The following is a 13,297-nucleotide window of genomic DNA, read 5'->3' as shown; positions in this document are numbered from 1 at the left end:
TATGAGCATGTGCAACTTGGTGCAATTTGATTAAATTGAAACAGGACTATTTGGCGGAGTGCCACTCAAGTTTAAAGCTGCAATTAATTTTGTTCATGACTCAAGAGAGTTTAGTTTATAAATGATTAAGCTGATAAAATTGGATGTGATGTGGTAATAAAAGGCAATATTTTATATATATATTTATTTACATCGAATTGCTTAACAGTGTTGACAAACCCGGGCCTCGTCATTTAAATTCTATACATCTTCTCATGATGCCAACCTCACCATCTCTCATTGTTTTTATCGGTCGTTGCCCACGTCTCTGTTTCCATCTATTTGGTCTTTCTTCCACCAGCTGCTTGTCTAAGTCTTGGGCGTCTCTGTTTCAGAGTGCATGCTCCACCTCTCAATTCGGGCGCTCACATGCTCCCCACAGAGTTCTGTTTGTGTGTGTGTGCGTACTGTGGCACAGGAGGAAGAGGAGGAAGGGGTGGGAGTCACTGTGTTCGCCCCAGCTTAAAGGCAGAGGGATTACCGGCACACAGACACTGATTAAAGCCTTCCAGCCTCCTATGGCCCCATTAATACTATCTTAATCACAATGCTTTATCCCTCCATCTCGCTCCTATGGATCAGGACCTTTTCATTTTAGTGGGAGCAACTCTTGTTTGGCCAGTGGATTAAGTGTGCTGCACGTAGAGACTAGAATATGAGCACGAGACAGAAAGAGAGTGTAAGCTTCATACAGCCCTTCAAAAACTCTGTTGGGTCAAAGTCTGTTTTAACTTTATCCTCTTTTTTTCTGTGTCTTCAACTTCCCCTGTCAAACTGAATTATCTTCAAATCCTAATATTTGAAATTGTAATAAGGGATCATGTTTATAATGTGCAGTTTTGTAAAACTAAAATCCACAAAGATCACACAAATGTAATGATCAGTAGTTTGAGTGCAGCTACATTGATTATCTGTGGGCTGATATCTGACATGACCTCACGCCCCCAGGGGGACGGTGCCACAGGTCGTGCTCTGCACCTCGGCCAAGATTGCATTACAGAGCATGTGTTCTCTTACATCCCTCATGGCCCGTGTCATAGATATGATGCACTTCAGTCTGTGTGCACTGTCTGTAATACAAAGTACAGCCAGGTCACACACACCTCAATCAATAAACGTTAATGGGACAGAATTGTCTTGCGTGCACCGATAAAATATCAAATTGAAGAGCAAATCCTAACCTTGTATCTTTTTCGACATCTTTTTTTAATTGTTTTATGTGTAACCGTCAAACTATTTTTTCTGCAATCTCAAGGGACAGTCGTGCATCTCTGGTTTCTGTAATCTTGTATCCAAAGTTAATTTACGTGGATTATTTCCATATCCACCCACTCATGTATTTGGACTCTGGAGGATAATCCACGCACCCTGCCCCCCCGCAGCTTGCGCAGAAACAAAACAGCCGAGGCACAAAGAGGGTGTACGCCAGCAGCTAACTCTGCCAGTACTTTCTCACAGGCCAAATGTCTGCCTGTGTGTAAAGCTATGTGTCATTCTTATGCCAAGACTGACACACAAGAGCAGAGAGCACAAACTCGTGAATGAGGAGCAAGGACCTCGTTCACCTCCCCTGCCCTTTCCTCCTCTTTCCTCTTCCCCTTTTACCCCTTCAACACACTGAGTCTCCTCTTCCTCTCTCATCCCTCTCTCTCTCTCTCTCTCTCTCATGCTCTCACTCTCTCTCTCTATCCCTGCAAATTGGCCCAGCTGTCCATCAGCCCCCCCGCAGTTCCCCCAGCTGTCTGCCCTCCCCGAACGAGAAACCCCACAACAATACGGGTCACAGGTCAAGAGAAAGAACAGGCTGCATTCACAATGGACCAGTGGCGCCCAGTAAAACAATCGCTCCCTTTTTCTCCTGCAGCCTCTCTGAACTGTTGCCTGGACTGGAAAAGACAAACCTTTGGAGAGGTAGCTGAAGAGGGGGAAAGTCCTCTAGGACAACAGCCTCCGGGGCACACTGCCGTCCTCACAATTGTCTGAAGGAGCACAATGATAAACACACTCGCTCACATTGGCGCTTGCACTCACCACTCCATCTTTGCACCACGGTGTTTGTTAATGTCAAGAGCCATCATGTCCTTCAGCGCGGTCATTAAAGTCAAAACAAAGACTTTTGTCATTCTTCGTGACTTTAATGCAAAATAAATGTGTTAGGAACCTTGCCACTTGGAATTGATCTGACATATAGGTATTGGAATACAGTACATTTTACTGTCTTGGTGCTAAAGTTGGAATTAAAATGTTTCAATCTTCATTGTATATTGAGATCATTCTCAAAGTGAAGTTAAAAAAGTCTGATTGGTTATAGTCCCAGCTCCTCAAATCCACATGTCATGTCCCTGGACAGAAATCTGATGCTTTTCTCTCTTTTGACTTAATGTGAATGAGTTCTTTGAGAATGAGTTCTTGCCCTACAGTGTTTTGGCATGAGCTGGATGGGAAAGTGGGACATGTGGCAGAGAACGCCAACGATAGGGAATCAGAAAGGCCTCTGTGACACGTTCACCTGTTCCCTAGAGCTGTTTTCCCATGGCCCACAACAGCCTCCTGCCTGACCTGGTAGAAACCCTGGAGCAAGCCTCTGAATGACATCACACACACACACTTGCATACCCCCCCCCCCCCCCCCCCCACACACACACACACACGCACACACACACATACACACACATCCTGCAATAGATCTCTTTTGCCCGGCAACAAAGTGTGTCTTTATTCCATCAACTGAAACTTGTGCAGTTTCATTGGTTTTTATATCAGTGTGTCCATTCTAGCAATTGTGAAGTAGAGCCTCAGGGATTAAAATTCTCTTTAATCTGAGATTCCTCAGCTTTATATTGAAACAGCACTTTGCATTGAATTGAAGGACTGCAAAGCTGTATAATCACTATACTGTTCCCTGTGAATTCAGTCAGACAGATGAAAGTGACTGACAGGAACTCACAGGGTCAGAATGATGGATGAGGAGCCATTGATTCACTTAAATTACTTAAATACTGATAACAATAATAACAATAATTATACTAATAATAATTGATGATGATGTTCCTTATTTTTAATAATAATTGTAGCTATATTGTGTTAAATTATCGAGATTCCTATATTGCCTTGTATCATCTTATGCACGTTATAGGATCTAGAGAACAGCAGGAAAACTTACATCTAACCACAAAGCAATGGTGTGAAAATGCTAAATTAAGTCTATTTCAGTTATTTGCTAGTGCTATACGAAGGAACTGGACCTCTTTAATGTTCTTTAAGAAATGTAAAGTCTTATCTGAAAGGTTTCCTCAGTTCAGGCTGAACAATGAAGAGCCTCAGTTTTGAAGAAGTCTTTGAAACGAGAGGTCAAATCTCTTGAAGAACCTCAAACAAGCCCAAATGCCTTCGTATCACATTTAGAAATACCAGAACCTGCAGAATGTTCACCAACATCTAGCTAAATTACCATTTTGTTGCTGGAAATGTGACTATATTACATAATTAATATTCAAGTGTCCATATTCATTGATTCATTGGAGCTTCATATAAGTCTCTTGTATACACTGGGAGGTGTAGACTTTCTATTAAGTCCAGCATAACACTAGAAAAAACATGGAAAGCATTGTTACTATGGAAATAGCATATAATATAAGAATATTTATTCAATTAAGTGCGAAACAGCAAAATATTTACAACAGTACAGTATGACAAACATTGTGACACCAAGTTCCTGAAAAAGCTCAAATAAATAATTTAAATACAGTACAGCTGCCTGTGACTGACAATAAACCATGAAGACAGTGAAACAAAAAAAACTGTGCTGAGAATATAAAAAGGACAAGACCATGTCAAAATAAATATTAAATACAGATATAAATAAATGCATTGCTTTTCTTATGACAAGAGGGACATTGGCAGGAGGCCTCAGTGCACAATTTAGGATGGATGGCTATTCGATCTTTTGATATGTAGACATACAGAAGTTTTCATGTTTATGTTCAAACCCTGCACACGAACCACATGTGTGCTGCTTAGGGTGATTTGGTACACTAATCTTTAGCTCGACTCCGCAACAACTGAGGGGGAAACTTAAATAGAAATATTGAAATCCAAATAACAACATATAGAAAAAATAATAAATAAAATATTAAAAAGTTATGGGTGCATGTTTGTGTCAGGTAGATTGAGTTGAGGTGACGAGTCTCTCTCTCTCTCTGAGCATTCAGTGCTCTCCCAGAGTACTAACGTAAATGGAAACCGTTATTTTCTGTACAGTTACGTTGGCCATTGTTCTCACAGCAGTTTGTCCAGGGGCAGCGTGTCTCCCCGCTGGCAAGTGTTCAGTCACACGTCCTTCACTCGTCTCATTTCAGATGTTACCCATGTGAGTGGGGACCAGGTGAGAGGGAGCGAAGGAGTCAAAGCCCACCTCCAGGGGCAGCTCATAGCGTGAAGCCTGGAAGAGCGGGTGGCTCTGTGGCCCGCCTGGTAGGACACCTGTCGTGGAGGTGGGGTAGTGGTGCGACATGAGGTAGTGGGCATGGTGGCCGGGGTGGGGCGTGTAGTTCCTCTCTGACTCGTGGGGAGAGGGCTCATGCTTCAGGGCGAAGTTGCCACTGATGCTGAGGGGAGGGGTGAGGGGCCCGTCGTATGGCGGGGTGCCACTGCTGCACTCGTTTGAGGAGGGGTTGTCATACACAGGCCCTTTGAATCCCTTCATGTGGAGGAGGTGGGATGCCTCCAGGGAGCCATAGGGGGGGCTGGGAAGGCCTGGGGACGGGTAGCTGAGGGGATGGCCAGCCTGACCCCCCACACCGCCCTGCCCCGGGCCTCCACACTTGTCCTCCAGCTTGGTGAGCATCATCGGGGTGGGTGCCAGCTGCAGGCAGCCGGCCACGAGGTTACTGGTGGGCTGGGACAAACCTTTACACAGCATCTCCATGAAGCCATTGCTCTCTGTGGATTGGCCACTCTCAAGCACCTCGGACAGGGCCCAGATGTAGTTGCGTGCCAGGCGTAGAGTCTCAATTTTTGACAGCTTCTGTGTCTTGGAGTAGCAGGGCATAACTCTGCGGAGACAATCCAGGGCATCGTTCAACCCGTGCATTCGGGAGCGTTCTCTGGCATTGGCCTTGACCCGCCGGACACGAAACCTCTCCTGTCGTGCTTTGGTCATCTTCTTCTTCTTGGGGCCTCTCCTTTTGGGACCCTGCTCTCCATTTTGTCCATTCTCGCCGTTCTCATCCTCTTCCTCCTCCTCCATATCTTCACTGCCCAGCTCTGTGCAGGAGCGGACATTCAGACCAAGGCGGGTCCTCATGTCTGGGTACTCGTCCCCATCCTGTGAGCTGCCGTCGTCATCCTCCTCCTCCTCCTCATCCTCAAGCCAGCTGAGGGAGCTCACCAGCTCACTCACGTCCCCGCTCTTCACAAATGGTTTGGTCATCATTTTCTATCTGAGGAAAAACAACAAGAAAACGTTCAATCATTTAATACCACATATCCAGTTTTTAATATCTATTGTTGCTTTCCACAAAGAACAAACATAGTGATGAAATTATCTTCTGTGATTGATTAGGGACAGGACTTTTAACTGGCAACTTGTGTTCCCTCTGTCTAACAAATATTTGGCAGAAACCATGAAATTATTCAAAGCATATTATATCTGACGTTGAGGTATAGATGGCTGTTTTGAGAATAAAGTGACCCCTGCTGTTTACGCTGTAGTCTTCTCTGAGACACTGTTAATCTGGGACATGACCGGATTTACTTAGCATACAAAATTAAAAGATTAAATAGGCAACCTCGAGACCAACGTGGACATATCGCTCCCACACAGTTTATAACTTTAAAATGAAGTCACTTCATTTCAATAAAACTTTTAACATTTTACAAAATAAACTCACAACTGGAGCATAAACATTATTGTTATTCAAGAGAAATGCGGACCTGGGACATGAGCATGTGCTATTGTTTTGAAAAACACTGTCCCAATTAATTATTGTGCACTAAGGCGTATAAGTGGGACAGATTAGGCAACTGCAATTATAAATTCAGAAGTTAAGATGGAATTATGTCTGGACTGTGTGCTACTGGATATAATTAAACATAATTACTAGAACAGTACAAATATAAGATTTGAAATCTATATTTTCTCAGCATTCTTAAATTAACTGTTTCTGGTTTAAAATATAAGTGCGTCCATATAGTGCCTGTGCTGAATTTAGACTCCCAAATCTGGTTTCACTAATATGATTTTAATAAATAACTAATTCTCACCTGTTTGGATTTTCTCTCAGTGAAAAAAAAAACGGTCTGATTCAAAAAGACTTGCAGCAACTGAGTGATGAATCCAGAGTGTCTGATGTGTTTCTCTCTTCGTGCGTGTGCGAGTGTCCTGAGCTGCTCTTCTCTCTCACACATACATGAGCGTGCATGGAACTTTCATATCCAAGTGGTCCAGACCCGGCTCGTCCTTCTTCGCTTTAAACCGGGTGAAGCCCCTCCCTCCTGGCGGCCCCACCCACCATCAACTCATCCGAACGCGCGTGGCGGGCTCGTGGCCAGAAGTTTCACCCGCATGCAAATGAGTGAGGGACAAGAGGAGGAGGAGGAGGCGCAGGACCGGGTGCACGTGCGGGAGGTCCAGCAAATGTAAATGTGCGCATATTGGGAAACACCATTAAATATGTTAATCAGGGATGTTGAGACAACCTCTTTGCAGTATAAGGCCCATGATGTCACAATGGAGTTAAGAAGCACATAAACACCCATTGGACATCTACACGTTCATTGGTCACGGTCTATAAGCTTATTGCTGCAGTGCTTGTAATGTGCAAAAAACAAATATTCTTAAACATCCCTTCCCTCTGATGCCAAGTTCCCTGTATCCCACAATAGTTTTAAACTTTACCAACTTGAGACAGGTTCTGCATGCATCACAAAATTCAAATATCAGACGTTAATGTATCACATCATGTCAAAATTCCATTAACTATAACATATAATATAATGTTTTTCTTCTTACTTAGTTGATTTAGTTTCACAGGATCTGATCTGGAACGACCCTCTGAAATGAATTTTTTGAATCTACAGGCCTTCCCTGATTTAGTCTTCACACTTGTAAATGTAGGACACGAAAAAAAAAAGTAAACCAAAACACCATTCTGTTTTGATGTCCTGTGTTAACTATCTTAATCGATTGTCTATCTCTTCATTAGTCGGTTGGATTAGACATTTTCCACTTAATTAAACACAGCGTAGGCCCGGTCATCGCTGCGTAAAGAGACGCTCCTCCGTGTGTGCGCATTTAAGTGATTTTGACAGCTTGGTGCGCGGAGAGCAGGTGTGCCTTGTTCAGCCGCTCATTCAATTGTTTTCTTGCATTTTGAGCGTCATATTCGGCCCCCGAGGACTGGTCCGTTTATTGAAATGATCGGTGCAGTTATGAAGAGACTGCAGGTACTTGCACACAGTAAACAACAACTCAACTTTTATTTGTAACTAACGCACATTCCCCACGTGGCCTACAGTGCTCACACTGCAACACAAAACAATAAAGTAAGAATGAAATTAAAGGGATTATAATAAAATAAATGGACGAGAATAAAAGAGCCAATAAAACCAACCTAAATGGTTAAAATTCAAGACGTATTATACAGTATCACTCCGAATTGAAACGTTATCAGTTTTGCATTAGGAAGTCATAGTTAAATGTCAACAATACAACATTGTCATTTTATTTTATTGTTTACTAATAAAGGTTAATAAACTCATTAACACTGACAGGCCCCAGAAGACTTGACTCTTCCACTCATCAGACCCCGTGGATACCCTTTAAACGACGCTATGGCCGTTTATTGTTTATAATCGTATCTCAATATTGAGCATTTTCCCACTTTTGACCATAAATACCAGGGCATAATGAGCGCCCCGCCAGTCCTCGTGCATGGCGAGCCGCGGCGCAGTGGGGGTCTATTGTTATCACCGGCCATTGACTGCCGGGGTCTCGCGAGTCGCACGTGCCCCCGCATTGATCCCATTGTGCGCGCGACTGCGCACAGCTGTGCTTGAGACTAAACTTTGCCAACACACACCGTGCGTGGACCGAACCTCAATATCCAGGGTCCGGGGGAATCATGTTTGGTCACGTGGCGAATCGGCAACATCGCGTAAAAAACAGGCACTTTTCCAACGATTTATTGAACAGAGCCGAACAGATGGCTGCTTATAGGAAGCGTTAGGAGGGGTGTGAGGGTGTGTGTGGGGAGGGGTGTGTGGGGAGGGGTGCATCTGTTGCTTGGATGCTCACGCGTCACTCGCTCGCACAAGAGGATGTCTCGTGCTGAAACAGCGTTTACGCACCTCACTAACGGCCTAATCACTGCTGGTCACTGGCCATAAAGGCATCTGTAGAGAGAGAGAGAGAGAGAGAGAAGCCAAGTGTTTGTGTGTGTGTGTGTGTGTGTGTGTGTGTGTGTGTGTGTGTGTGTGTGTGTGTGTGTGTGTGTGTGTGTGTGTGTGTGTGTGTGTGTGTGTGTGTGTGTGTGTGTGTGTGTGTGTGTGTGTGTGTGTGTGTAGTGAAGCCTTTGTGTAAGTTATAAACCTTACAGAGGAAGGATGGTTAACTCTGGGGTATGGATGTATAAAGACTGTTGTGTCATTGAGTGCCCTAACAAAGATAAAACTGTGTGGCCATGGATAACTTCAAGGGGCTAGAGTACAAGGGACTGTGGTTGCAAAGCCCCTTTTCTACTGGGGTTAAAAACCTTACCGCCAATAATTTTGTCTGATAAGGGAATGAATATAATCAGCATTCCCTCCCAGGTCAGATGACTCTGCAGTACACACAGCTGACGCTGCACTTTTTCTGTGCGATTCTATGAAGCACAATGAACTTCTCGTCCTTGGCGCCTAAATAGCCATGAAGGTCTTACTTACTGTTTTTTTCACATCTTGAAACTGACATATTTTTGTCTTTGTATCATGAAAAAACGCAACACCGGCAAGGCAGCGTGGTAAGAGAGCTTCTCCGTTTCTGGCACATTCATGATGTCAATCATCGCCCACAAGGAAAATATACAGAGAGGCAAACTCCTCCAGTGGCAATCGGAAAGAAGTCAATCGCCGTTGTAGCAAGTTTACCAGGATTTAAAAAATACCAGTTAATTTTGATGTAAACAGTTAAAAGTGTGGTTGTGCGTCACAAAGATGGACGTACACTCACAAATTGGTCATGGTTAAGGTTATGGATAAGGAACAAGGTTTTGGGGTTAGACTGTGTGTGTGTGTGTGATGCTGCTTGTGAATCAGACATGTGTACGGCCACAACTCTAGACTAATGTGACGTGCTCAATGCTCCCCAGGTACACCCCCCCCCCCCCCCCCCCCCACCCCACCTCCAAACACACTACTGCCCTTCTGTCCCATGAGTGAGTGTGTGGCCTCCACCACACCTGCAGCCTGCATGGGGAATTGGAGTCTCGCTGTCTCCTACAATCCCCATCGGTTTCCCAAATGACTGACTGACTAGCAGATAGGGAATTGCCCTGCTCCCATTTCAGCAATAACATATAAGCCAATCTTCTGGAAGAGGTCATGATGAGCACATCTGATCTGATCCAACTTTTGAAGAGTTTGCATTATTGTGACCTGGGTACTTCAAAAGAAATGAATTATGATACAAAATGGTGCATTTCGTTGGCGTCTTAACCTGTTACCGTAAGATATTTGAAATGTAAATGAAGAAAGACTCAGATGGTGATTTTGGGGGATTTATCTTAAGTGCCTGTGTAGAAGAATGGCTAATAAATGCATAGTCATGAACTGTCCAAAAGAAGTTTCTCTGCACAGATTTGTGCAAAGGAGTACCAGCGCAGGTCTTGCAGGAGCTTTTTAAGTGCTGTTGTTTCTAGTAATGGGGTAACCCCCTTCCTTACAAAAAACACTGCCACAAGTGAGTTGTCTCTCGCTCGTCTCCCCTGGGACTCGGAGTGGAATGGGAGGGATTGGTGCACTGCAGTGTTGACAGATGGGTCCTTGTTCCTGTCTTTTTTCTTCATCTCTATCTCCCTCTCCCTCTTTTGCAAAAAAACACAGACACACTCACACACCAAAGACTGCTGGAACACAATAGGAATTAAAGCTCCACACACATGCGCCCGGCTCTGCTCCTGAAAGCTGAGCCCCTCGCAGTGATCATAAAAGATATTGAGAGCCAGGATTTGTGAGGGGTTGGGGTGAGGTGGCACAGGGTGGTGAGACTAGAGAGATTAAATTGTATTGTTGTGAAACATGAATAAAAAAAGTTTGATATCATCTAGTTCTACTTAATTATATACATGTTTAAGTTTTATCTTGATCATGCTTAAGAGATCCAAAGAAAAGAGCTCCAAAAGTTTCAGCAAACATTTCCTGTTTGCATGCAGCTTATCTGTCTGTGTATGTATAAAGCTTTACAGTTATATTGTAAAGTATTGCATGAGCGTGTCAGAGCTCATTTGCTGCTCATAGAGGCTGAATATAGCTACAGAGCAGACTTTGACTCTGCATGCTGAGGAACATCAGTTCACAGATACACACACACACACACACACAGACACACACTTCTATCTTTACCCTCACAATAAATTGCCAAACCTAATTTAAAAATTACCTTAATATCAAGTCTTAACCCTCAAACAGCTTTTTGAAGTTGTGAGGACCAACAGACACAGAGCTGTGATTCGTGGACTTTAAAACTCAGTTAAATCTCCCAATCAAAACTGACTACACCATTGGTTCATTTTTTTGTATTTATTTGAATGGCACTCACACCATTGAGAGGAGGCTCAATTGTCCTCTAATCTCAAGCTGCACCAAAATTCAGATTTATTCAAGATTCATTTCAAGATTCATGGAAACGAATTTATGGGAAATATCTCACAATGTAAAAAATCTACCCCATGTTGCAGATCCACAGCAAAAATTGAATGAGCCCTTCCCTGACCAGTACCACATTGGCAGACCAAGTTTCAAGGTAATCCATCTGGTAGTGTTTGTGTAATTTTGCTTTAAAAAGCAACCAACGAATAAACTCGTACACAGGGTGAAAACACAACTTCCTTGGTGGAGGTAAGAAGAAATCTAAAATAAAATGTGCCTAAGTGCTTTTTTTCTATGTCTCAGACTAGTGCCTTCATAGATGATGCATGCTCTCACACTGGGCCAGCTGCAGCCTACTCATTGTATCAGTGCAATTAAGACATATGAGCTGTAGTCTTAAAAAAAAAAAGAAGGTGTGTTTGAACTTTTAACCCAGTTATCTCCATGTTTATGGGAATATAATCCCGTGTTTGTCTTTGAATTGCACGTGCCTTTCTGGAGCAAGGGTTGTCATATCCATACAATTATACTGTCAACAACTTAAGAGTGTCCTCGATCACAGAGTTAAATTTGATAAGATCTATCGCCGCATTTCATCCCGGCAACATGAGCAGATTGGTTGCAGCTTATTCGTCTTCCTTTGGGCTAATGGATTTGGAACACATTCCAATCGGCCAGAAATATAGCTACAGAATGGGAATCAGGCCTGGGGGCAATTCTCACTAAGTGGGGAGAGAGCCATTAAACAAAGGTGCCTGTGGTTTCATATTCAGGATACTTTACAACCGCCGTCCCAGGACATCAACAGTGTTTTTGGGTGAGCTGTTAGAGGGGGCAGGAGAGGGGGAGGAGGATCCATCTGCCACGCTGCCGGTCCTCAGGGAGACGGGCATATCCCAGGGGTGTTTTGGAGAGAGAGGGGCTGAAAGGATTACACCCAACCACTAATCAACGACGGTAATCTGTGGGCCCCCATACAAAATCCCCTTCGATCCAAACAACAATTTGGAACACAGGATAAAAATCTCAGAGTACAGGAACATTTACCTGATCTTGGACAAACCGACAAATAAAAATGATAAATGCAGGTGAATTTTTTAATTGGAAGTATCGAGTGCAGAGGTGTGATTGGCAAAAAGCCATAGTGTGTCTGTGATCAGGTGCAAGTGTCCCACAAGTGGCCTAGCCTGATTCCCAGTGTGACCATTATGCAAATAGAGCAACTAGACAAGCCTCCAACGTAAATTAGACTAACGGATAAAAGCACTTTTCTAATCAATTCAGATTGCAAAAGGTTATTTTTCTTCTTAAATTGCATTTTCTTGAATACGACCTCAAGTAAACAAAAAGGTTTCTTTAACTTCATGGACACTTTTTTTCGAACAATGTTTTCATATTTCTTGAACATGAATTTCATTAGCCAACGTTCTGCTGTCACCACATGAACTTTCCAGTGCAGTTGTCCCATGCGTCTTATCCGAGGACTGTGTGTCACAGCGGGAACCTACACAAGGTGCAGCTGCTGAGGTGTCCTCCTGGCAGGTTTCCCCATCCGGCCAAAGAATGGAATCGAATCAAGTTTCCACTACTTTCACGGTCCCTTGTCACCGGGGTTTTGATGTCTGGGGCTGGGTGGGGTTTGTATCTGGTATTTGTGGGTTTAAAGCTCCACAGGACTGTAGGAGAAGCCGCCTAATGATGGCACCAGTCCTCCGGGGCATAGGGAACTGGAGCATCCTGGCCTGCATCTCCTCTACCTCCTGCAGTATGCCCATTGGCGAGGCAGCCTCTAAGCTCCCTATCCCCGTAGCCTCATTGTTTAGTAGGCCCGGCGCTGTCAATATTAAGCCCGGCTAATGTGATCTAGAGGCAGCTGGAGCACCCCGATTATTACCATGACACAGCCGACTGAGGGGTGTAATATCATTAAAAATAAATCAGGTGGTTTGGAGATTTGCTGTGGTGGTGGTGGTGTGTGTGTGGGGGGGGGGGGGGGGGGACTCTGAATCACATTACGTGGGAGAACTGCCATAATTTCATTAGTCAATTGGGGCACCTCAGAGGATCTGTTGAAACATTTCCTTTAAGTTGCCGTAATTGAATTTGCTTTCACAACACCGAAACACAAAATGAAAGATGGGGAAAAATGATGTGGGTAATTTTTTTCCAATTAAGTGCCTAATAATTTAGAAAATCAATTTCAGACCTGCAAAGACCAATGCAGACACCAGGGTAGGATAGTATTTCAATTTCAAAATTACAATTTGAAAGCAGACATGTAGGGTACTGCTGTTTTCTATTATTAGCTTCTTGCGGTGGATTATCGTCTCAAACGATGAGGAAAACGTGAGGCCCTGCTAATCTTCTTAACGTGTTTGACACCGAGCTGTCTGCTCGGCAGACTCATCAG

General features: G+C 43.8%; 1 protein-coding gene across 1 annotated transcript; it reads right to left on the bottom strand.

The window, feature by feature from the left end:
- Positions 1–3,700: 3,700 nt before the first annotated feature.
- neurod4 (neuronal differentiation 4) lies at positions 3,701–6,466 on the bottom strand. The gene is made up of 2 exons (XM_062392300.1): positions 6,304–6,466; positions 3,701–5,480 (listed from the first exon to the last, which is right to left on the bottom strand). Exon 2 carries the CDS (start codon positions 5,471–5,473, stop codon positions 4,394–4,396), a length of 1,080 nt encoding a protein of 359 aa, XP_062248284.1. The 5' UTR covers positions 5,474–5,480; positions 6,304–6,466; the 3' UTR covers positions 3,701–4,393.
- Positions 6,467–13,297: the final 6,831 nt, after the last annotated feature.

This window comes from Platichthys flesus, chromosome 7 (genome assembly GCF_949316205.1).
Source record: "Platichthys flesus chromosome 7, fPlaFle2.1, whole genome shotgun sequence".
Classification (NCBI taxonomy): Eukaryota; Metazoa; Chordata; class Actinopteri; order Pleuronectiformes; family Pleuronectidae; genus Platichthys; species Platichthys flesus.
Note: the sequence above shows the minus strand (reverse complement) of the source record. Positions and strands in the feature narration are given on the sequence as shown.